The 26615-nt window shown below is 41.8% G+C and overlaps 1 protein-coding gene and 2 long non-coding RNA genes across 3 annotated transcripts; 2 read left to right on the top strand and 1 right to left on the bottom strand.

The window, feature by feature from the left end:
• Window positions 1-2099: 2099 nt before the first annotated feature.
• Window positions 2100-16413, top strand: LOC119729835 (protein disulfide-isomerase A5-like). Its single transcript, XM_038202628.1, has 9 exons — window positions 2100-2202; window positions 2728-2933; window positions 3901-4090; window positions 4313-4380; window positions 5102-5183; window positions 6045-6057; window positions 13956-14021; window positions 15132-15385; window positions 16142-16413. The coding sequence occupies exons 1-9, from the start codon at window positions 2100-2102 to the stop codon at window positions 16300-16302; spliced, it is 1143 nt and encodes a 380-aa protein (XP_038058556.1). The 3' UTR covers window positions 16303-16413.
• LOC119729679 lies at window positions 13156-13865 on the top strand. The gene is made up of 2 exons (XR_005271263.1): window positions 13156-13526; window positions 13803-13865. It is a non-coding gene; the product is annotated as an uncharacterized LOC119729679 (long non-coding RNA).
• Window positions 16414-20896: 4483 nt separating the features above from the next.
• Window positions 20897-22745, bottom strand: LOC119729537. The gene is made up of 3 exons (XR_005271252.1): window positions 22475-22745; window positions 21974-22020; window positions 20897-20945 (listed from the first exon to the last, which is right to left on the bottom strand). It is a non-coding gene; the product is annotated as an uncharacterized LOC119729537 (long non-coding RNA).
• Between the last annotated feature and the right edge of the window lie 3870 nt (window positions 22746-26615).

Raw genomic sequence — 26615 nt, 5'->3', positions numbered from 1 at the left:
TAACAGGATTTCGTATGTGCAAAAAATATCTAAATATGTCTAAGACCAAACACGTAACAAAAAATTGGTACCATAAAGCACCATTTTTACAGTGTAGAGTGAACACTTTTTTTGCTTTTCATATAATTTTGGTTGACTTTTGAAAAGAGTCCATGCATTTTATTATTCATGAGTAAACTGTAAACCACTCAAAAAGTTGATTGGTTGAAAACACTATCAATCTAAGTGGTTTACCCAAGGTATAGGCTAAATCACTCGAAGCAATCAATACTAAAAAACTAGTCCGTTTTCTGAATTTTCGTCATAACTGATTGCAATCGCACCTCCAGTGTTCCTGTCATATTTCAAATACAGAATATCCATATTTCGTTCTTTCGTAAAATGTAGCCTCACGGCATAATTTTATTATACCCATGCAAAGACCAAAAAGCCATCAAAACATTTATTTTTAGAAAAGCATATCCAATGGCGTCGGAGGCTCCGTCAAACTCCATATTGAAGTCTACCGCAGATACTGTTTCATATTTTATGAGCACTTGAGTCATAATTATGAGCATGCAGCACCAAAAGCAATGCGCCTATACAATTTGTATCTTGTCTTCTATACACATTTGCCAAGGCAGCAACAAACTTCAAATAGAGTAAACAGCGATCATACCCTTTGTGATTTTTATAATTTGGTTAGCTGGCTGACTTTTAAGAAGTATCAATGCAAAAGTGTACTCGTGAATATTAATTATTAATATTCACGAGTACAAAACGATTTGGTTTAAAACACTATCAATCTTAGTGACTGATGGCCCATAAGCTAAATCACTCGAAACAGTAAATTTTAATATACCTTACCAGTCCATTTTCGGATATTTTTCGCCAGTTTTCCTCTCGTATTTTAAATACAGGTGTTACCGAGTGGTAAAATAAATAATTATTGCTAGGGGTGAATCTGTAATACAATCTCGTCAATCACACCAACCGTTGTCGGATGATGGTAATAGAGCCAATGGGACTATTACTAAATCCAGACTAACCAAATTAAGGAAACAAGGATGCACAAAATGAATTTCCAGGCGACAGTAAATTTAGAAAAATATAAGTATCTGAAATTGTAATTCAATTATCCTCAAGCAAACAAAATATATGTATTAATCCCGGGAATAACAAGGCCCCAAAATTTCAACGGTTAGCAACCGCTACAAAAAAAATATTCTAGTGGCGGTTTTAACCGCCACTAGAATATTATAAAACAACAAGTAACCACAAGTTTTAATATAAATGGCCGCACCTTAATTTCATGAAATTTAAGGCAATATTGTGATGCAGCAAGCAAATGAACTTAAGTTAACCCCAGAAATTTATAATTTCGTAAAATATACTCTGGAAACGTTCGTTTCGTTGATTCACAGCATAATTTTTATTATGCCCATGCAAAAACAAAAAAGCCATAAAACATTTATTTTTAGATAAGCATATGTTACTTCCAGGGACGTCTAGAGGCTTCGTCAAGTCCATATTCGAGTCTACTGATGCTGATAATGTGCAACACCAGAAATGCGCCTCGAAAATCTAGATCTGGTTGGTTCCCTTACCAGACGATCCTGATATCTCATAGCAGTCAAACTATTTTATTGTCGGAGGGGCCAGACTATCTCACGCAGACGGCCGTTGATGTTGACGACAACTTGGTTCGCGGGCTTTTCCTTTCACGATCGCGATTGGCCACTTAAAGATTCGGCAGCCAATAGCGTGGAGGCTTTTATTAGGAAATGTTGATGAACGTTTCTTTTTTGAAATATTATTTTTTCAATGGTTCTCCCTTAATATTTTCTATTTTATATGGGACTAACGGTCGGAGAAAAATTACAGATGTGTTGGGTTGAAATAAAATACGGGTTTGTGTATGTAGCGGAATCCGTTCTCAAACAAAACTTAAAATGTATAACTATATTTACTTTGAAAGAAAACAAGTTCTACATTATCCATATATAATAAAAGTGTCGAGCCCAGGATGCGGTTAAAATTTGTTTCGTGGAAAGGAAAAATCAGAACCCTCCATAAGATAGGTCTATATCCACCACTCCGATCCATTATGGTCCCGAGCTATGAATGATAACAACGGATTGGCTGTTTCGATTCTGCGCCAAACTCCACATGAGACGAATTTCCTGAAACTTGGACGAATAAGAACATGGTCTGATCCAGCTTGTAGGAAACGAAGGGTTGGCATGGGGGGGGGGGGGGGGGGTACGGGTATTCTTGAGGCGTGCCCTACACTAGGGGCTCCGGAGGCATGTCCCCCCGGAAATTTTTGAAATCTACTAGGCAATTTGAAAATAAATTTAGGAAATTTAGCATTAAATTTATTAGTTTGGCCCCATTTTACTGGTATCATAACATTAATCTGCGGGATTGCACCCCCACCCCGAAGAATGAAATACATACACGAATTACTCTGGACCGAATATGAAATCTATTGGTGTAACTTTGAAATCGGAATTAACAATTGGAGGCCAACGACGCTCTGCGTGGAACGATATGGATCCTTCCATGGAATTTGAAAGATACATGTGTTAAAGCATATTCCTTGTTCTGTGGTTAAAGTAATTGGGAAAACCTATTGATGTTTATGTCTGTATTCAGGGTAATGGGTGCGCATGTTTATGGTCAATTTCTGTTAATATCCATAATTTGTGCTGAGAGTGTTATATTGTTGCCATTTTCCGTTTCTAGGGTGTGGACACTGCAAGAAGGCCAAGCCGGAATTCACGGCCGCGGCTGACCAGCTTAAAGACGAACTGAAGGTTGCCTACATTGCCGTTGATTGCACCGACGACAAGAGCAAGGAAATGTGCTCGACTTATGGTGTAACGGGCTACCCAATGTTGAAGTACTTTGTGTACGGCAAAGACCCTGTGCCTTATAGTGGAGGGAGAGAGGTTAGCTGAGTTTTTTTTCTGATTTGAAGATTTTTCTGTTCATCTGTGTAAGCCAAATTTGAGGTTTTCAAATTACCTATAAGATATGACAACCTATTTTCTATTTCTTTGTGTGCAACCAGTCAGATTCTGTGATTTGTGAATGCATAGCCAACTTAACCTCTGATTGGTGCATGTCAATAGACCAGCCCGTTAGGCCCCGCCCACTCCTCATTTTTAGTGACACCATGTGCACCTCTGCAGTTGCACATGACATGGTGCAGCTGTGTTCATTGTTCAGACATGTTGGACAGTTGTTAGACATTTGGTCCAGGCATGCAACTTTTCCTTAGATCTCTTGATTTCCTCTTTATCCACTTCGCACTTATTCCATTTAAAATTGAAAACACTGTTTAAAGTTTTCAAAAGCTATGAATTTTGCCCTTTTTTTGTTACTTCCCAGTTGTGCACCTGTTTCGCACCTGTTGGTTGCACAATCAGCGTTGTGATTGGTCAAAACATCAAGAGTTGAACGGATCTATTACTGTGGTGTCCCAATCTGGGGCTAGTTTGTTTGCCCTCTGGGCAATTCCGTAAAATCCAATTCTCTGAGTACGTCCGACTACATGATGTAGAAAGTTGTTAAGGTGGTGGTACCTTAGTTTGGTCTGTAATTGTTTTCTACTCATTAGATGTCACATATTATAGTTTTGTTTCATTTAAATTGGCAACGGGCTAGACAAAATAATCTTTTAGGGTGTTTTGTACATACAAAGTCTTTACTTTAAATTGGGTTAAAAATATTAAATTAATTTTCTTGGTTGAAATTAAACCAAGTGACCTTTAAATGAAGAACCAATACTTTACCTTAAAGGGTGATTCTGTGTGTGTGTGTAGTCATTTAATTCCTGTTGAGCAAGGAATTCAATGTATTCAGTTCTTGTGCATTGAGTTCAATACAAATATTTATATTTTTTTAAATGAACAGGAGATTGACTTTGTGCGCTTCATGATGTTGCTGGTGAACCCCGACGCGGCGCCCCCTCTTCCCGAGCCGGTAGTGGAGGACTTCTTTGCAGAGCTGGACGGAGGGGAGAACGTCTTACAACTCACCGACAGCACCTTTGATGATGTCATCAATAAGGAAGAATCAGTCTTGGTCATGTTCTATGCTCCTTGTAAGTGAGACATTGTAGTTGTTGGGCGTCGGAGTCCCTCCGGTTCTTTTCAGAACCACACATACTCACAAAAGAGATTTATTCACATGGTGCTACCACAAACTTATCTTGTCCTAGTGCCATCTTCTTTTCATGAATAGAGTTGATAGCTTCCATTTAAATTTTGCCCGAAGCCCATTATAATTGGTGGTATCTGATTGGTTCTTATTTCTTGCTCTGCAGGGTGTGGTCACTGCAAGATGATGAAGCCTGCCTTCTCGGAGGCTGCAACTCTCCTCAAGGAGGCAGAAGTAAGATGCCTCTTTAATTATCCTCCCCTCTTCAAAATTAAGACGTTTCTTTGATTAGATGCTGTCTTGAAGCAAGGCCTCATTTTCTGTGTCTGTATTATTTTGAAGATTTTGTTAGTTCTACACGTACAAAAAAAGTCCTTCAAATGTAGGCATCTTGTATGCATCTTGTTAACAAGACAAGGCAAGCCAGAAAAGCTGGGCCCAGAGCACATCTTCTTTTCCATCGATTCTGAATGGTTATTCACTGGAAGGGACTGTAGGCTGGATCTCTGGGACCAGCAAAAACAGTACCAAGTAGAACAGACGTAGGTTTATGCATAAATCTTGACTCTGTCGACTCTTTGTACGTTTGGGAGCATATTCCCATTAATGAGTCTTAAGGACTTTTTTTTTCGCCTTCCAGATTTTTATGTGGATTTTTAATGAGCATTGGCAGTTCTTCGCGTTAATTTAATTTTGGCATCCTGCTGAATGTGGGCATAATGTACTGTCGTTGACAAAAGTGACCACATATTTCCATGGTGCTAGATTTGTTCAAGGGCCTGTAATCTGACAAGTAGCTCTGGTGACCTTTTGACCTTTGGGTTTTACAAATCAGGCGAACAGTTACTAGATACTGTCACTGACCTCACACTTACTTATCAAAGATTTTGTTTGGTATGTCAGGAATGACATAAATTTTTGTTTTTTGTATTTTTTTTATTGTACTATTTTGCAGACACCAGGCGTGCTTGCCGCAGTTGACGCAACTGCCAACAAGGCCCTGGCGGCTAAATACGAGATCCGAGGTTACCCACTATGTGAGTAGGTCAGACTGGCTTGAAGTGTGTGGGTACCAGACCTAGAATATGAGTTAGGCAACGTATTAGTAACTTGACATCCCAACTTCTGTTGTCTTCAGCATTGGCCATGTCACTGGTTCCCAACAGAAGTAGCTGGTGCCATATCCCCAGGCACACAGTCTAAATGAGCCATTTCCAAAACATCGGCCTTTTCTTCAGCATTGGCTACGTCCCTGGTTCCCGACACGGGCGTTTGGAAGTTGGGGGCGGGGGATTCTGTTTGTGAAGAAAAAATACAAAAAATAGCAAGAAAGATGCAGAAGTGGAGCACTTTTGCAAATCCCTGGATAGTTTTGACCAAATACTGAGATTGGTACCATTATCAAAAGCTCATGTACTTACGAAATTCACTGATATTTTCAGTTTGCTGGTCAGGTTCGGAAAAAGACTATGACTACAATCCTGCATTGAACGCATGAATTTCGAAGGATTTGATGTTTCTGTACATATAGCGGAATCCGTTGACAAGAATTAGGAGCGGTTACTGCGGTGGTGCCACGCTCACGTGCATGCTGCACGCATTCTTAAAGACAAGGTGTGCGCTTAAAGACAGGCTCGGAGTGCGTGCGTATATACCTGAGCTTGACTCGCGCAAGCCTGGCGCCACCTCAGAAAATGGCTGTTGTTGAATTAGTCTATATCACAACAAACAAATCCTTGCCCAGTCTCACAGATGACAATTGTTTCCAAGACAATTATATGTGAGTTGTTGTAGCTTTTTATTTGAATTGCCTCATGTAATTATTCGTTTTGATTTTTGTTTCTTAATGTTTTCCTGCAACTGCCCTGCTCCGCACCCGCAACATGATGTCTGCTCAGTAAAATATTTTAAGTAAGTGAAAGTGTAGATTGTAGATTCGTCTGTCCGTGTGTTACAAATGTTTTGCATGTACATGTAGTAGCTGTTCATCAGTAAAAGTCAAACTTTCAATATGCAGCTGTACTCAGTGCAGAACATATCGAACCACTCTAAGATGTCAGTCGGGTAGTGTGGCCTAGTGGTTAGGGTTTGTTACTCATGATCAGAGGGTCAGGGGTTCGAATCCAGCTGCTGGCCATATGTTGTGTCCTTGGGCAAGCTAATTAACCCAAACTTGCCTATTGTCCACCGGGGAGTATATTTTGGTACCGATATTAGCTGGGGAGTAACCTGCAATGGAATGGCATGCCATCAGGGGTGGGGGAATAGAAATATTCTCATTCGTTTCATGCCAAGGCAAGCAGAGATGAATGTCTGCTTGATGGACCAGACTTTACTTTTACTCAAAGATGTCGCAAGGGGTGTCCCTAGAGGGTGGACATGGGGGGTAGTCACCTCCACTGGCAAATTTGTTGTGTAGGCAAAAGTGTGAGTCTGTCAGCAGTTATGGTACATCAAATGGCGCCACCTAGTGTTCGATAGTGTCCTAAAGGGTTCGCATTGAACGGCACCCTAATCAGTCACGTGGTGTCCAGCTCCCCTCCCCCCTCCAGCGTGGAGGGTCATCTCCAGAAACCTATTGTCACATCCTTTCATTCACTTGGTCTGCCAACAACCGTATATATAAGTAGTGTAACCACAGACTAAAACCCAGCACTCCAACCTGCAAAGCTTCCAGTTAGTTATATAAAGTTGTAACTGCTGGTGAGTTATTCCAAGCTTGCCACATGGTGGCGCTCTCCACAACTCATGAGGGCGCTCTTCATTGCTACCACAGATTCATGGTCCTTATTGATGACACATGTCTGTGTCCTAAATTTTTTGACTCGTACTTTGACTCAGTATAATTCGATCATCCTTCCACCCCAGGACCCGAGGACAGAGGTAAAGAAAGATTGATTATTAGAGAACTTTATATTATTGCAGTTTTTTGTGCTACATAAGTGTGATTTGGGTAAATTTAGGGCTAGATTTTCATTATATTATTTGTATCAAATGATTATTGTTGAGTGCACTTTCACTGTTAAGTTGACCTTTGACCTTACACTTTCGAGGGGTTATTGCTACTATTTTTGATGCACATTTTAGATTAGTGATTTTCCTTTATTTTAAGATACCTTGTATTCTAATTAGAGTTAGTTTTGTTTTTGCTTTGTTGCATTTTTTACGTGAACTCTGCAATCGCCACAGTCATTTTTGGTAATAAATAAGCCAGGAATATACAGTGTTGAACTTGAAACAGTGTTGTTAACTACAACCGCCACAGTAAAAACTCTTCTTGGGATAAGATGTCAGACACGGATGATATACAGCTTGGTGATTCGGCTTCAGTTCTCAGCCATGGCAGTCGCAGTTCGAGAGCCAGCTCAAGACACTCGAACACAGAGCTGCTTCGTATAACAGAGGAGCAGAAGAGAGCAGAGCTTACTGCTCGGTCTGCAGCTATCAATGAAGCACATGAGTTGGAGATATCAAGACGAACATTAGAAATGGAAAATCAACGACTCATGCAGCAGATAGAGATGTCACGACTGGAACTTCAAAGACGAGCGAATCAGCTGAGACTCCAGACAGAGATTAATGTGAGCAGCGCAAGACTTGAAGTTTTGGACAAGTTTGATGGTGAGTCCCCTCAGCAGTTGAATGATGTAAATGACCTCCCCCCAATAATTGATGGGCCATTTACCGAGGCAGAAGCTGAGAACGCACCAAACGATAGTCCACAACATCGTGCTCGCAAACTAGAACATGGGACTTTGAATACCTTTCGAGACACACAGAATGATGGTGACAATTTCCTAAAAACCCCACCCCCTATGTCTACTCCACCTACTGGAATGTCGGATTCATCTGACGCAGTTCTCCCCCCACAGACCAGTGATGTACCCCGCAACGATGTGGCAAGTGCCATCACAGCACTGGCAGATGTGCTCACACACCGGGAGGAGAAATTGCCTAAGAAAAGAACCAGAAATCTTCAAAGGCAGTGTATTCGACTTCCCCGTGTGGATGAATTCCTTTTCCGTCCTGGTAGAGCAGCGCTACACATCACCAATCGACCGCCTATACTATTTAGGCAGATACACGTCTGGTGAGGCCCGAGAGTGTATCAAAGGACTTCTCGCCTTGAACAGTGAGAACGCATACCAAAAAGCGAAGAAACTCCTGACTGAGCGGTACGGTAACAAGATGCTAGCTGCAAGCACCTATCGTGAGAAAATAAGCAAATGGCCGACCGTGAAGCAAGACGATGGAAAAGGACTGCGTAATCTCTCAGATTTCCTTTTCCAGTGCGAAACAGCCATGTCAACTCTGAGCCAGTTAAAGGTTCTTGACGACCCAGCCGAGCACAAGAAAATTATAGAGAAGCTACCGAGGCAGGTGCAGGGTCGTTGGCTTCGTTTCGTCGACCAGTGCATGTATGGCCAGAAGGATGCAGAGGAAGGTGATTACCCGCCCTTTGCCGAGCTGTGCAAATTCATCGCAAAGGAGGCTCGCATTGCCTGTAGCCCCTTTCACCAAAAACCGATGGACGAGAAGAGGGAATTGACAAAATTTGTCAAACCTACCAAGTCGGGAACAGCCACGACATTTGCCTCAAAGGCAGATGAGCTCACAACGAAGAAGAAGACTAGCCCCCTAAAGGGCAACACCCCCCCTTCACCCAATGCAAACAAGGCATCAACATGTCCCCTCTGCAAGAGCCAACATCAACTCGATTCCTGTAGCAGTTTTGCAGCCATGAGCCTTAGTGAAAGGCATGACCTCATCAAGAAGAGCGGCCTTTGCTTTGGATGTCTCAAATGGGGTCACAGAAGTCGCGAGTGTCGCCACAAGAAGCAGTGTGCAGTCTGTGGGCGCTCCCACCCTACTTTGCTGCACGACTTCTCCAAGTCCACTCCAGATGTGCAGACCAAAGATGACACCGATGACAAAGAAGTGGTTGTTGTCCAATCTACCACACATCGAGTGCAGACACTTGACGTCGGAGAAAATTGCTCACACACTCTCATCGTTCCCGTCGTCGTTCATCACATCAAAGAACCCTCTGCGAAGGTGATAGTATACGCCCTATTAGATGAACATTCCGATTCTTGCTTCGTCTCAGATTGGACACTAGAAAGGCTCGGAATCGATGGAGAGGCAGTCCAGCTGAGTCTGTCTACAATATTAGCGAAGGGCACTATATCATCCAGAAAGGTGCATGGCCTAACTGTCAAGGGATTGTCCGAGGACACCGAGATACAATTACCAGGCGCCTACTCCAGAGAATCTATCAATGCAAACCGTGAGCAGATTCCGAAGTTGGACACCGTGAAGGAGTGGCCTCACTTGAAACGAGTCGCCAACCTGCTACCTCCCTACCTGAGTGAAACCGAGATCGGACTTTTGATTGGCTGCAATGCAACTCGCGCAATCAAGCCGAGAGATGTCGTCCATGGAGAGGAAGATGCCCCATATGCAGTCAGAACAGCCCTTGGATGGGGAGTGATAGGAATGATGCGTCATGACAACGGTGGCAACAATGTTTGCAGAATTCCGAATGCATCAAAGGAGCAACAAGGCCACTTCGCCTTTCGCACCCAGGTGAAAGAAGTCAGCCCCCTCCAAGTCACAAAAATGTTCGAGATGGACTTCATCGGGAAAGACACCGAAGAAATGGTTTCCCACGATGACCGAAAGTTCATGCAGAAGATGAAGGATGGCATCCACAGACGTGATGATGGCCACTTTGAGATGCCCCTCCCACTCAAAACAGATGTCCAGCTCCCCAACAACAAGCCAGTAGCTCTGAAGCGGCTCAACAAGCAAAAAATGAAGATGTTGAGCAACCAAAAATATCGAGATGATTACAAGACCTTCATGGAAAACATCATCGAAAAGGGCTATGCAGAGAAGGTTCCGGACGAGGAACTTGACCTGGACAACAAGGCCGTGTGGTACATACCTCATCACGGGGTATACCATCCCAAGAAACCAAACAAGATCAGAGTCGTCTTCGACTGCAGTGCTGAATACGAGGGTGAAGTGTTGAATCGACACCTACTGCAGGGACCCGATATGACCAACAATCTTGTTGGGGTTCTTTGCCGATTTCGGAAGGACCACGTCGCCTTCACCTGTGACATCGAAGGCATGTTTCATCAAGTTGGCGTCAACGTGGAAGATCGCAACTACCTGAGATTCTTGTGGTGGCCAGGAGGTGAAATGAACCAGTCCCCAAATGAATATCGAATGACGGTTCACTTGTTCGGCGCTACCTCTTCCCCAGCTTGTGCAAATTTTGCACTGAAGTGTGCTGCTGATGCATACGAAGATAGTTGTGGGACGGCGGCAGCCGACTTCATACGGAAGGACTTCTACGTCGATGATGGACTAAAGTCAGTCCCAACTTCCGATGAAGCCCTGAAGTTGATAGAAGACAGCAGACGGCTGTGTCAGAAGAGCGGATTCCACCTTCATAAGTTCATCTCCAATGACAAGGTGGTTGTGAATTCCATACCTCTCAGTGAACGAGCCGAGGATGTTCAGAACGTTGACGTGTTCTCAGAAGGCCTTCCCATCGAGCGTACTCTAGGTGTACAGTGGTGTGTTGAATCCGATGCTTTCCAGTTCAGAGTCCACTTCAACGACAAACCACCCACTCGTCGCGGCATCATGTCGAGCGTCAGCTCCATATTTGATCCACTTGGTCTGGTAGCACCAGTCTTGCTTGTTGGAAAACGCATTCTCCAAACCTTGTGTCGTGATGGGTATGCATGGGACGACCCAATCTCAGAGGAAATCAGATCTGAGTGGGAGAAATGGAGGAACGACATCCTGCATTTGGCATCACTGAATATCCCACGATGCTACAAGCCTGAGAAGTTCGATGTCATCAAGTCCGCAGAACTGCATCACTTCTCCGATGCCAGTACCGAAGGCTATGGTCAGTGTAGCTACTTACGACTGATAGACGACAAAGGAAGTGTATGTACAACTCTGGTCATGGGAAAGTCCAGAGTAACTCCTTCGAAGCCAGTTACCATCCCTCGACTGGAACTTACAGCAGCCGTCATCTCGGTGAAAGTCAGTACTTTCCTCATGAAGGAACTAGAGTATAGCGATGTGACTCAGTTCTACTACACTGATAGCAGAGTCGTACTCGGGTATATTGCCAATGACAGCAAGAGGTTCCACATATTCGTCGCCAACCGCGTGCAGAAGATCAGAGATCACACCACACCTGAAGATTGGCGACATGTTGACACTAAAACTAACCCAGCAGATGCAGCTTCCCGAGGTCTTTCTGCCGAGTCGCTCATCAAGAGCAAACTCTGGTGGAGTGGTCCCGGTTTCCTGCAAGAAAGAGAAACCCCTCCACCCGACACTGAGCACGTGGAGCCAAGTTCAAACGACCCAGAGGTGAAGAAGGCATCTGCATTCAATGTCCACACTGAGGCCTCCAACTACCCGAGCATGCTTGAAAGATTCCAGTCCTACTCAAACTGGTTTCGCCTGAAACGTGCAGTAGCATTGTGCCAACGCTACATGAAGAAGCTTAGAGATCGCTGCTTCAAAACAGCTACTACTGCACCTGATGGCAACACCCCCTCACTGTAGACGAACTCCAGCATGCAGAACGACTGATACTGAGGCTAACTCAAGAGGAAGCATTTCCAAAGGAAATTAGAGCCCTCAGCAAACCCGATGGTCTTCCTAATGGCGAGCAGCAAGGCCCAGGAAACCCCCTGAACAAGAGCAGTCCTCTGTATATGCTTGACCCAGTCATTGATGAAACAAAGCTGTTGAGAGTCGGTGGACGCATCAAGCAAGCCAAAGCACCTAAAGAGATCAAGCATCCCATCTTGCTTCCACGTCATGGCCACGTGACTGACCTGGTGATTGAACACTACCATGTTCAGAGTTGTCACTCGGGCCGTGGCATGACACTGAATAGCATTCGCCAAGCTGGCTTTTGGATTCTGGGGGCAAGATCAGCTGTTACCAGCCATATTTGGAAGTGCGTGACCTGCCGCAAACTCAGACGTGCTCCCTGTGGGCAGAAGATGGCAGAACTACCCAAGGACAGATTGGATCCATCCGCACCCTTCACCTATAGCGCTGTAGACTACTTTGGTCCCTTCATGATTAAAGAAGGACGAAAGGAGCTAAAAAGATGGGGGGTCATCTTCACCTGTATGGCATCCCGCGCAGTCCATATCGAGACAGCTAATTCGCTGAACACCGACTCATTCTTGAATGCCTACCGCAGATTCACATGTAGAAGGGGTCCAGTGAGACAACTCCGCTCCGATAGAGGCACAAACTTCATCGGTGGAAAGAATGAACTGGACGCTGCCCTAGCCGAGATGGATCAACCCAAGATATCTCAAGAGCTGCTAAAGGACAGTTGTGATTGGGTGACATTCAATATGAACGTTCCCACAGCCAGTCACATGGGAGGCACATGGGAGAGGCTCATCCGTTCAATCAGACAGGCGCTCTCAACATTGCTGCAGAAACATGGGCAACAACTGGATGATGAGCTCTTGAGGACCCTCATGACCGAGGCTGAAGCAATTGTGAACAGCCGACCTCTCACCTACGTTGACATGGTGGCCCCAGATTCAGAAGAGCCCCTCACGCCAAGCCAACTGCTAACGCTGAAAAGCAAGGTAGTTCTCCCTCCGCCAGGAGTCTTCATCCAACAAGATCTTTATTGCCGACGCCGATGGCGCAGAGTCCAGTACCTTGCCAACCAGTTCTGGTCACGTTGGAAGACTGAGTATTTGTCGACCCTACAAGAGCGGAAGAAGTGGCAGAAGGCTCAGCAGAATCTGGAGATAGGCAACATCGTCATGATGGTCGACGACTCCACTCCCCGATGCCAGTGGCAACTCGCTCGCGTGGTTGAGACGTACCCAAGCTCAGACGGTCACATCAGGAAGGTCAAGCTCCAAACTGGTCGATCTGTCTTCGAGAGGCCTATCCATAAGGTTGTACTACTGTTGGACCAGGGAACGCCCCGACGAGGAGCCAAATGCCTGAACTTGAGCCGATACATGAACTGTACTTAAAGGAGCCACGTAGTGTTCACATTCTCAGTAGTATAGTAGTTACTATTTCCAGTTTTGCGCCTTTAGTCAAGTTTAATGTTAAAATTGTTAATGTTGTTAAGTAATTTGAAAGGTCAAATTAGGGGAGCCATGTAACTGCTGGTGAGTTATTCCAAGCTTGCCACATGGTGGCGCTCTCCACAACTCATGAGGGCGCTCTTCATTGCTACCACAGATTCATGGTCCTTATTGATGACACATGTCTGTGTCCTAAATTTTTTGACTCGTACTTTGACTCAGTATAATTCGATCATCCTTCCACCCCAGGACCCGAGGACAGAGGTAAAGAAAGATTGATTATTAGAGAACTTTATATTATTGCAGTTTTTGTGCTACATAAGTGTGATTTGGGTAAATTTAGGGCTAGATTTTCATTATATTATTTGTATCAAATGATTATTGTTGAGTGCACTTTCACTGTTAAGTTGACCTTTGACCTTACACTTTCGAGGGGTTATTGCTACTATTTTTGATGCACATTTTAGATTAGTGATTTTCCTTTATTTTAAGATACCTTGTATTCTAATTAGAGTTAGTTTTGTTTTTGCTTTGTTGCAGTTTTTACGTGAACTCTGCAATCGCCACAGTCATTTTTGGTAATAAATAAGCCAGGAATATACAGTGTTGAACTTGAAACAGTGTTGTTAACTACAACCGCCACAAAAGTCATGATTTGTCTATGTATCTCTCTCTTATTACCAATGTTAACAGAAATGGAGAAGCAAATGATTACGTGTCGGGACGGTCTACAGAAAACATTGTGGACTTTATGAACAAGTAAGTTCATTCTTTTATAACTTTGCATGTTTCTCAGGCTCCATGGCAATCACATTTGTCTGTAAACCATCCATTTGCTGATGAAATATACTATTTCTTACGTCACCGAAATTGAATGTGTAAAACCACACATACTGAAATTTGTATCCTTGTGGAGACATTTCTTTGTTCTCATGTAGTGAAGTTTTCGAGTTTGAAAGTGTAATTTAAAAATGCTCTTATTTTAAACAGAATTAATTTCCTTGGCTGAAATTCGGACTTAATATCCCTTTTCTAAAACTCTTCCATTTGTGACAGATCAACATTCCTTGGAAATTCTTAGTTTTTTGAGTAAAATCCATATATCTATTTCGTGATAACCTTGTGGAGATGTATTCATCTATAGAAATTGTGCTGTGGAGACATACATTCTTTTGTTCCCTATTGTGTGCATGTCTCCAGAGGGCACAGTGTATCAGATCATTATTTTATGCATAAAGTATGGACTCGTACACACAGCATGAAATGTGACGTATCTTGCAGGGAAACTTGCACAGTAAAATGTGGTGCAAGTGGACTTACGCTATTTGCCTGAAGTCTGTTAAGTTGGCTGCTCGTGTTCTGAGGTTGTTTCCTCTGGGAATAGTTCGCCTCCCTCATATGAATACACATTCTGGAGTTTTCGACATCGCAGCCGATTTCACGAAAGAGCTCGTAGGAATTACTCAACAAACTTACAGTTGATTTCACGAAAACTTGGAGTAGCTGCGCAATGTTTTAAATAATTTAAACATCTTGGATGAGAATAATAACAGCATTTACCACCACTGTTTGTGTATAATTTCTGTTCAGACAAAAATAGTCGTTGAATAACATCCGCCCGCCATTGTTTTGTCCAATTTTCTTTGGAATTGTGGGGCAGCTGTAAAAAATTCTGTCAGAGGTAAAAGAGCAAGTCATTTACTTCAAGCACAAAGCTGTGAGTGTCTTGTGTCAACATTATGTTGAGCAATAACAGGTTCCACAAAGACGGGCAGCATGAAAAGTAGAGTAACGCCATTGCCTAAATTTCGTGAAATTGGCTGTCGTTCTAAATCCTTTGAATTCTTTAAAACTCTCTTTTCGAATCAGTCCAAGTGAAGCCGCCACGCCAATCCCCCCTACTCCGGAACCCAAGTGGAGCGACGTGCCCAGCGCCGTCAACCATCTCACTCAGGCAAACTTCAAGTCGTTTACGGAGACCAACCGGTACGTCTTGACGATGTTCTACGCTCCGTGGTGCGGTCACTGCAAGGCCGCAAAGCCGGCGTTCCAGGACGCGGCCGAGGTTCTCAAAGACGAGGAAGGGATGGAGCTGGCTGCTGTGGACTGTACTGTGGAAAGAGGTAAGGTCTGGCCAGGGACTCTCGCCACCTCAAGGAAGAAAGGATGAAGATGACCAATCCCTACTTTTTCTTGTCCCTGTTACATCTGACATCTATGATTTCATGATTTTGGATGCCATCCTTATTCAGGCATGCAACTTTTCCTCGGATCAGTGGATTTCCTCGTTTGCAACTTTCCACGTGTGCCATTAAAAACTTTATAAACACTGTACAAACTCTTGTGCCGCTTTGAATTTCCTCGTTTTTTTGTGTGGGATTTCCAGTTGCATGTCTGCTTATTGTATTCTTCCTGCAAGAGAGATTATGCGAAGCAAATGACCTACCCAACAAATAAAAGTTAGCTTGAAGTCATTGTTTATGATGACACATGTATAGCAAATTACAAAGTTCCGAAGTAAGATGGACGGGAAAAATGTCACACTTTGTACTATAAATTTATCCAGTGACCCATATCCTGTATGCACATCATGGTTCTTATTGAATACAGGTTTTATGCATTGGATTATAAAATTGTGGGGGAAAAAAAATAAGGGTACTGTGGAATATGATAACTATTAGGTCAGAATAATCTGTTGTTATTAGCAGAAATTCTTTGCTTTGATTCATTGAAAAGAACAGCTGCGAATCATTTGAGAGAAAGACCTTTGTGAGAAAAGTATTTTTTGTTAAATTTGATCAGGCATTGTTCAACAGGTTACAGACAATGGTTAAAGGCTTATGATTGGTTTTGGATTCTTGCCCTGCTTTTAATCCCAGATCTGTGCAGCGACTTCGAAGTCCAAGGGTTCCCTACTTTCAAACTTTTTACGGAGGGCTCCCCCACGGAATACCAGGGCGGCCGGACGAAAAGCGATTTTTACAACTTTATGCAAAGCCTGAAAAGCGGAGCCGGGGACCAGCCAAAAGAAGAGCTCTGATGACAGCTACCGGGCAAAGTGGTGTTCGTAGCAACCATTTCGGTTTATCATTTTATATTATTACATACACGGTTTGGAGGTGGAGGGAATTCTTTTTATACCCATTTACCCCCCCAAAATTTAACCTGTGACTTGACATTCATCCTGAAGAATAGCGACCTTGGGGTCAACATGAGGTCATGAGGAATTGGGGTCACGACCTTTGCTCTTTCATATTTTATTATTTTTGTGAAATGCGCCATATTTTGTAAATCTGTAGTGTAATGGCTTTAACAATGTGTTTAATTTTCTTAACATTTCTAAACTCACAAACGTTTTTTGGGGTTTAAAACAGATGGAGTAAAAACAATACTACACAATATAAAATACATCCTTTCAGCATCATCAGCATAATAGGTCAACCATCAATTGTGAGGTGTTCTTGCAAAATGAGACGCCGAAACAGGGCACAGGTTGTAGTTGAGCATTGTTTTTAACGATTTTCATGTTTGTTGATACATGCACTTTAAAGAAATAGAATAAAATCGTGAAATGAAAGCGTTTTTAAGGAAAAAAACAATTGGCATCTTTCTTATTCACATCTACAAAACAGTTGGAACTTTAAAGGTATTTTTCTCAGCATTTCACTGCCAATAATTCAACTGTTTTCAAGAAATAATTCAATAAGTAAAACATTGGTGGATATTTTTATTGGATGTCTCATTTCAAAAGAAAGAGCAAATCCATTTTTCGGGGTGAAAGTTTCGAAATAGCACGGGGACTGCATCTTTTAATTATATCTTAGATTTTTTATTCATTCAATTATGCTCTGAATTTGTCATCTGGATATTTTCTTTCATTTAGACAATTTATTGGGGAAGAAAAACAATTTAAGGTGTTTTGAAATAATGTAAGTTTTACTTTTTTGGGGTTTATTTTTGAGGAATCCTAAGTTTTCTCAGTTGTAGGTACAGGTACTTAAGTTTATTTTGTTGCGCAGGTAATTGTGTGAATTTCTTTAACTTTGTATACGTGTATATGGGTTGATTTCTTATATTTCAGCTTTCGATTTTGAAGTCTTCCTATTTTCACCATCATTTAAGCTATGATTGGTTTCATTTTTGGGTCTTTGGGCATTTTGAAATTTTTTCCAGAGCATCATTTTTGACATTAATCTCCTAAATAAATCTTAGTAGATACAGTTGGTATTCGAATCTTCTGTATCACCACCAAATTTTGTTTCATTACTTGGGATAGGCCTACTAAGGGTTCAGAATTTCCATTTCGTGAAGTAATAATTTAACGCTTTAAATAACCGTCTCCAGCAGTGAAACCTTGGGGGGGGGGGGGGGGGGAGGGGGGTCAGTGTACTTCATATGGCTTAATGTTTGTTTAACAGTATACAATTTTGAGCAATACTAATATTCATCCATCTTTAGCTACTCGAATCATGTTTTCAACATTTCAGGATTATTTCATCATGTTAATTAAGAAAACAGCAATAACTTGGGCATTTTGCCTGTAGAACTGGCTCTTTGTAATAAATAAAACTTGGCCTTTGTTTTTGTGATCGGGCGCGACACTATTTTGGTTGTGCGTTGTTTCAGTTCAGTGTAAAAAACCCAGAAATGATGAAATTTAGACTCGTTTCTCGGCTATGTTTCATCATTTTTACCAAAGCTGTAAAATGAATATAATGATCTACCCGAGCTTTGTTGTGTATGCATTTGTGTATATAATACAGCAACAAATATAAACGTTGTCATGGTTGTACACTCTGTATATCCAGTATCAAATTTGTGCAACATTTATCACTATTTGCTATCAAATAATTGGTTTTAATATGAAAAAAGAACCAATTTGATAATTTACAAATTCCTCTTACAATGGGACACCCCCTTTTCTCAAGGGGAAATATTCATGTATCAAAACAGACGTGGAAATATTTTTCTCCACGTCCCCAAAACCTTCCAGGAAATAAGGTAGGCCTCATAATGTACATTTCTGTCGTTTGTTAGCCTTGACCAAGGCGTTGCGGGCTTATCGATTCGCCGATAAAAAAAAAATCGCCGATAACAAAATCCCTAATCAACTTGGCAAGGCATAATTGCGTGCACATATCGATGCCCGTACGCTGCTAGTGAGAAAGTAACTTGTACCATACAGCAAGGCTATGCTTGTTCATGTACATGTACGTACGCACGTACATCACACACGTACTCGTACAACAGCCATGCACACACAGTACATGTACATGTACATGTACATGTACAAGTACATGTACATGCATGAGCTAGTCCGCGTAACCCAGGCCAGTCGTTCGACAGGCCACGCGGCGCGTATATCCCCCACACGTACGTACGTACACCCACACGCACGTACGTACACCCACACGCAGAACATATAATAGTAGGCCTACATTTACTGCCTTATTACACCATGCGTACAGTCCGTACTCACGTGTGTGTGCTTGCTGGTTGTGTTAGTGTTCATTCGTTTTGAACGTACGCAGGACGGGCATTTACGTCTCAGCCAATGAAAAGCTTTGCTTGCCACGCTCCACCCACAGTTACCGCCCACCGTGACCGTCCACTGCCTTACTTTTATTATTCAAATTGTTCGCTGCTTTTATTAATCACGATAACAATGCAAGAGGATTCCACTGTGGACGGTCACGGTGGGCGGTAATTGTGGGTGGAGCGTGGCAAGCAAAGCTCTCCATTGGCTGAAACGTAAATGCCCGTCTTGCGTACGTTCAAAACGAATGAACACTGTTAGTACCGAACCGTTCGTACGGACAAGGGTCGGTGGTACACGCACGGACAAGGGTCGGTGGTACACGCACGTAACCGCGTTGATTGTGGGTGCTAGGGCCCGATTATCTCCCTTCGACAAAAAGCCGAGAGACCGCATTGAACAAGGCTAGTCGTTTGTCCATGAACAAAAAATTATGTTGTTTCCGCTAATGATATTAATCAATATAACATTGTGTTCGGCGGGCGTTGGATAAACAAGACCACAATAGTCTGAAGGTCACTCGCTATACACGACTCCAGCTATGCGAACAAAATGACATCATGGGAAATTCGTTAATGATTAGTCCTTTTCTGTTATTACTCAACAACACTTGTTATTATGACAAGTTGTAAACAAGGTTCTTCAGTTTTCAATGAATTTTTCACTGAAATTTGAGTAATATTTCACATAAACGTGGTTTTTTGGGCTAATAAAAAAAAATAATGGAACAGGTACCTCAGAAATATTAGTTGTAATGATAAAGCAGAAAAAAAATGAACATTGCAGTGATGATGTTATTAATAATAATTCTTCTTTCTTGTTTTGTTCACCCTATCGTGCACAATTGTCCGAACTTGGAGCCACAGCTCTACACTGTAAAAAATAATGGGTAAAGCGTTTAGACATGCCCATAAGCACATTGTTGACTGCTGTCAAACGGGACTCGTATGGGTTTTTAAGCTCTCGGGGACGCACGGCATGCACCCTCAGCTTCCTAAGCTGGTTCGAACCCCACCTGGTACACCTCGTGGATTGATTTTGGTGTCTTTTAGATCTTTTAGGTAATTAATTTCTTAGGGTTCGACTGTTCCAGAATCGACTTCATACGTGACGAGCAACAGCTTTAAGCTCTCAGCAACGTTCAAGTATTAACTTCACTTTGTTTCCAATTCCAAACAAGAATGTGAACAATATATACAGAAAGTATGGATAAGAGTATACATAATGCAATGGAAATAAATTATAATTTGAAAGACAAATATGGATGGGGTCCATAAAAAGTACAGCTTGTCGAGTATATTGGCCCCCTAAAGTAAGTTATTTGTAGATTGGGTATATCAAAGGATAGGACCCGAGCTCAACAACCAACACAGTAGAAAAAAACCCAAATGTAACATGTTACACAGACAATAGCAATAGAGAAATATGAAATGCATGAACTTAATGAAGGAACCAATGTAAACCATAACGAGAATGAATTACCAGGGCTTTGTTGAAAATGTAGCAATGATACATTGACCAAAGTCTAACGGGCTAGCACTTACTACAGACATTTTAAATTGTGTCACATGACCAATGTTATTACGTTGGAAAACATTGTCACTCAATGTTGTCAATCTTGATTCAGTGCATCAGGCATATTTTTATATATACGTTGACTGCAAAACCTCATCCAACCACCCTTTAAAAAAACTTTGACTTGAAAGTCCCAGCCGACTCCCTTTTTGAAAAACCTGTATCCGTTTTTGATCTATGAGAGAACAAGTCCTGTTGAAGAGCGCAAAGCGAATATTTTTAACTGATTTAAATTTTTTTTTTTCGATATCGTCCCTTCCAAGAACCCAATGTTAACAACGAAACCAGAAGACGGGTGTAGGCGTTTTAAATCGCCTACTCCCCCCGATACGGCTCAGCGGTTGTGACGTTTCTGATTATAAATCGTAACAAGAAAAAAGCGCCCTCTGGTGTTAAACTTAGGCCCATCGGCTACTCGCATGGCTCAAATGAGACATCTTCGGGTTGTTCGCCGCTCAGGATCGCTCCGCACAGTATGCACTTGTTGGCATACTGCTCCCATCGCTGGTGCATTGTGGGTCCAGATTTCTGGAACAGGCCGGGGGTCGCATACCCTTGCAGAAGTCTGGGTGCTGTGGAGAAGACGGTGGGGTTTTAGTGCTTTTATTGCCCACTGGGGACGTGGGACCATGCTTAAAAATTTGGGGGGCGGGGGGGGGGGGGGGTGGCGCACCCAGGATTTGGTTTGGGGGGCCACAATTTTATTTTCAAATTTTTTAGAAGTTAATTTTTTTTCAAAACATCATGGCCGCAGAAAAAAAATGGGGTTTTTTTTTGGGGGGGGGGGAGAGGGGACGGACGATTTTGACGTTGGTGGCGCCACTTACACCCCTATTATACTACTCAAAACTAGGTCACATACATATCACCAAGGTAAAATCGTGGGGAAAAAAATTACACAAAAAAAATTGACAACCTCTTGGGGGGGGGGGGGGGGTTCAAGCCCCCCGATCCCCCCACTGGGGGGGGGGGGGGGGGACCCTCACATTTTAGGTGGTGCTTTTCAAATGTACATGTTCGCATGTGGTGGATAGGATGCATGTGTCATACGCTCATTTCTAGCAGTATCTATTGATGAATTCACAACATAAAATTCTTTGGAAGACTTAGTATAGTCTAACAATCAATACTGGAAGAATATTTTGAAGATTTAGGTCACTGTGGTAAAAATTGAATGTGCAGCCATGGGAACAATTATTGAGGCTGGGGGGGGGGGCATTACCATTGTTGTCCCCACCCACAAATATCGGTGGTGTTTTTTTTTTGGGGGGGACGACATGTTCCCCCAGGATCACCGCCCATGGCAAAAGAGCACTCTGATATTTGATCTTGACTGTATTAGTAGGCTTGACGAAAACAGATGACCACTTCTCTTTTATAATAATACTACAGTATAAACAGTATGTACAACTGCAGCAGGCCTATGGATAGTCAGCTGGGTGCAAGCTTGACTTCTCAGTCTAGTCTGATCTGACACGAGGTGTTTATTGCGTGTATAAGCCAAGTGTTCGCGAGAAGGATGCCCAGTTGCACCCAATATGAAAACATGGGTTCTCAGTCGTTCGCCATACGAAATACCAAAAAACCATGAAAAACTCACCTCCATTGGTTCCGGTAATGCAGTGCAGATATCAGTCAGGAGGAACACTGCGGACAATTGAAAGATGAGACACAATGAAGGATTACAAAATAATACCTTTAAGTATGTTTTTTGGTGAAAGAAAATGAATGGCCTTTCATGAATGAAGTTTTCAGAAGTAAGATATTTAAAAATCGATCCGTTAACTGTGTTTGCCGATGTGCAAGACGTTTAGAATGGGTGAGAAAATAAGTACAATGACAACAGCAAAATCTGCAAGATATTGTTTGTAATTTTACTGAAAAATGACAACAAAGTTACGACGGTCATCCTAAATACGTCAAGGAGAGAGAGAAGGCGGCGCAGGTGGATTAAAATAAAGCAGATGTTGGGGGAAAAAAGGACAGAAAATTATAGAAAACTGTCCATGTTTTTGTCTTGTTTTTAAATCCATTCCTCATGTATCTGTTGTGTAACATTACACAAATAAAATAATTCTGAATCTGTAGTGGGCCAACTTACCTGCGATTGCAATGCCGAACAGCAAAACAAACGGACGCATGATGGAGAGTATATGGCTTTGTCTTTCCAAACAACTACAGCTTCTGTGTATAATTAATAACGTTGTCGAACGCAGTGTTCAGTACTATAAAATGATGACTTTATTGTGACATCCGAGGCCGCTTCCTTTTTATCTTATCCAGTCCATTGTTTAATACGAGGTCTAATTAACCAATGAAATGTAACTATATCATATACGTCAAGCGATATTGACTGCAGTGACACGTGTATTGATGGTAAATTTCAGAATAGGCCAACACGTTAGTCACGGCAACAGCATTCAACAGCACTTTACCGGCTCTATTGAAAGTGTCCAAATGATGCATATTGCATGGCCAAAGTCTAATGCGCCATCACTTGCATAATTATGGCATTTTCATGTCCCAGATAAGAGAGTGCTTGTACAAATACAAAGCGGAAAGAGCGCCCTCCAATAAGGGCGGGACTACGGGGTAAATCGGATGGCTCACCACTCCCTCCAACTGACCAATGATAACAATTTACATAATGGAAAAAAAAATGTCACTCAGTTTTACACATCTTAAGCCATTGCTTCAGTCCCTTGGTCTGATTATGCGTTGATTGCAGTGATTCATTAATTTGTTTGATTGTCAAGACATGAGACTCCAAGCTTTTGTGAAAAAAAGAGTGGAAGGCACTCGCTCGAGAAAGTCAAAATGAGAATTTATAATGTTAGACTATATCTAGACAATGGTGGATCCAGGATTTTTCAAAGGACTGTATGAATCCGGCGAAACATCATATGAATCATATGCTTGTATTTCGGTTGTTTTTTAAAATGAAGATCAAACAGAGATATACGTTCTTTGTTTATGTATTTATGTCACCAAAAGTAACATTGAAATCACGCTTGAACGCGTAACAAAAGCGTCATTATTGTATGTTTTCATCCTCCAATCATCCTCTCTCGCCATGCCAAGAAAAGAGGGTGTTATTTGAATTCAGTATAGTAACAATTTCATGAATAGCCTATCCAAGCTATACAATACTATTATTCTAACTCCGTACTGTTGAAGGTCTGTGCACGAACTGGATATGACTGACCGAAGCACGAAAATGAATGATAACAACGGATTGGCTTTTTGATCGATTCAGCGCCAAACTCCACATGAGAAGAATTTCCTGAAACTTGGACGAATAAGAACACGGTCTGATCCAGCTTGTAGGAAACGAAGGGTTGGCAGGGGGGGGGGGGGGTACGGGTATTCTTGAGGCGTGCCCTACACTAGGGGCCTGGAGGCATGTCCCCCGGAAATTTTGAAATCTATACTAGGCAATTTGAAAATAAATTTAGGAAATTTAGCATTAAATTTATTAGTTTGGCCCCATTTTACTGGTATTATTATATGAGTCTGCGGGATTGCACCCCACCCCCGAAGATGAAATACATACACGAATTATACTGGACCGAATATGATATCTATTGGTGTAGCTTTGAAATCGGAATTAAAATTGGAGACCAACGACGTTCTGCTTGGAACGATATGGATCCTCTATGGAATTTGAAAGATACATTGTGTTAAAGCATATTCCTTGTTCTGTGGTTAAAGTAATAGGGAAAAACTATTTATATTGATGTTTGTGTCTGTATTTTGAATACACACTTTTGACCTTCCGGTAACCCCAAAAGTAAAGGTCAACCGACTTCAAATGTACGACGACAGAAACGTTGATTAAGATTATGGTGTATCAGATCAGCCCGATAACCCGAATCGAACAATTTGAAAACGGTTATCGGGTTATGTTTGATCACCCAATCAGCCATGTAGGAATCGTAAAAGATGTACTCTCTTCCCATTGAATACAACCTTATACAAACTGAAAAGCTGGAAAATGTCCTATCAAGGATTTTTTTTAGAGATTGATTTCCATTGATAACTTCAGCATCGATGATATAATTTGTCTACCGTAGTATCCGTTTTTTCCCCTAGAAATTAGTGTATTGATGTAGACTATAGTTGAGTGTCCAACTCCTTTCGACATCTTGGGTCGCCGACCACGCCTACCCGGCAATTCTGCACCGTCCGAAAGAGACATTCTCGGGTTGGTCGCCGTCCTTGATCGCTCCACACAGCAGGCACTTGTTGCATAGACCAACCCGTTAATGGTGCATTGCGGGTCCATATTTTGGGCAGGCCGGGGGTTGCATACCCCTGCAGAATGCAGGTCGCTGTGGAGAAGGCAGATGGGTTTAGTTTTTTTATTTCCAAAGAGTAAAAACAAAAATTCACTCCATCCGATTCAAACTAGGGACAAGACGTTTAGACTACTTTAGAGTGAATTGTATTCAATCAAATCGTTTCCTGGTTTGGTCGGGGTTTTTTTGGAGGGGGGGGGGCGTTTCTCTAAAGGCATATAGAATCATTTGCTTTTCATGCATTTTGTTCGTTTTCAATAACATCACCAATCAAAATTCCAAGAAGACTTAAAAAAACCCTGTTGAAGTTTCAGCTCAGTGGATATTACACTTTTCGATAAAACAGTGAATCGTAAGTCATTTGCTCGCAGTGACTCGAGTCGAGTCGAGTCGAGTCATTGACTCGAGTCATTACAACTCTGGATGATTCTGGCACAAATGCTGAAATGATCATCGTCATTTCTTGATGTAGGCATCCGAATGCTGTAACGTCATCAAACCGGAGGTTAATGGTCAATCATTTTGATACAAATACGCATTAGTGTAATTATTCTTATTTCCAAAAATAAAAAAATGATAAAAAATGATAAAATGCTAAAACTGAGACAACTATTAATTGAATTTTGTTTATTAATCAGATATCTTCAGAAAATAAACAGAATCTGTAGGTGAGGCGTTCTAAAACGAATAGGCTACAGACTGCTTTGACACGAGGTACAAAACTGTGATACAGGGAGCGATTCCATTTTCTAAGTATAATTCTTCCTGGGATCACTAGTTTCGGAAGGCTATGTAGGCTTAATTACTTGAAATAGTCAATATTATAACATACTATAGTCCTTTTCGTTTCGTTAGCTCACAACATTATTTTAATGTGCCTGTGCAAAGACAGACAAGCTATCAAAACATGTATTTTTAGATAAGCATATGTTGCATAAACTCCAGGGACGTTAGAGGCTCCGTCACACCAGCACTGTGCAGCACCAGAAATGTGCCTCGAAAATTTAGATCTTGCTTTCATAAACATTTCCGAGGCAGCAACAAAGTTCATACACTGTAAAAGCTTTGTTTAGCGTTGAAATTTCTGAACACCTAATTGTACCCACTTGAATCTACGACACGGATGTCTGTGACATGTCAGGTACACTATGGAAGCCTGTTAGTTCCATCAAGTATTTCAAGTAAAAGTATTATGTAATAAAATGAAAATCATATCAGGTTGAAGTCAAATGACAGGCTAAATACAGTGCACACCTTTATCACTCTTTCTTTTATCATCTGTCTCAGACAAACAAACTTTAAAAGGTAAATTAACTTTGATAACTTATTAATGAAGACAGTAACAGGATTTCGTATGTGCAAAAAAATATCTAAATATGTCTAAGATCAAGACCAAACATGTAACAAAAAATTGTACCATAAAGCACCATTTTTACAGTGTAGAGTGAACATTTTTTTGCTTTTCATATAATTTTGGTTGACTTTTGAAAAGTGTCCATGCATTTTATTATTTATGAGTACACTGTAAAACATTCAAAAGTTGATTGCTTGAAAACACTACCAATCCAAGGTAGGCTAAATCACTCAAAGCAATGATACTAAAATACTAGTCCGTTTTCTGAATTTTCGTCATAACTGATTGCAATCGCACCTCCAGTGTTCCTGTCATATTTTAAATACAGAAAAATCCATATTTCGTAATTTCGTAAAATGTAGCCTCACGGCATAATTTTATTAGCCTTACCTATGCAAAGACCAAAAAGCCATCAAAACATTATTTTTAGAAAAGCATGTCCAATGGCGTCGGAGGCTCCGTCAAACTCCATATTGAAGTCTTACCGCGGATACTGTTTATACTTTATGAGAACTGGAGTCATAATTAGGTGCATGCAGCACCAAAGCAAGGCGCCTATAATTTGTATCTTGTCTTCTATACACATTTGC

The sequence above is a fragment of the Patiria miniata genome, unplaced genomic scaffold (assembly GCF_015706575.1).
Source record: "Patiria miniata isolate m_02_andy unplaced genomic scaffold, ASM1570657v1 HiC_scaffold_21, whole genome shotgun sequence".
In the NCBI taxonomy this organism is placed as follows: Eukaryota; Metazoa; Echinodermata; class Asteroidea; order Valvatida; family Asterinidae; genus Patiria; species Patiria miniata.
Note: the sequence above shows the minus strand (reverse complement) of the source record. Positions and strands in the feature narration are given on the sequence as shown.

What these genes read in the sequence shown, in the direction of transcription:
- LOC119729835 (XM_038202628.1), top strand. Translation starts at nt 2,100, where the DNA reads ATGAATGATAACAACGGATTGGCTGTTTCGATTCTGCGCCAAACTCCA. An exon ending in AACATGGTCTGATCCAGCTT is followed by an intron (nt 2,203 to 2,727) that starts GTAGGAAACGAA and finishes TTCCGTTTCTAG; the next exon opens with GGTGTGGACACTGCAAGAAG. An exon ending in CTTATAGTGGAGGGAGAGAG is followed by an intron (nt 2,934 to 3,900) that starts GTTAGCTGAGTT and finishes TTAAATGAACAG; the next exon opens with GAGATTGACTTTGTGCGCTT.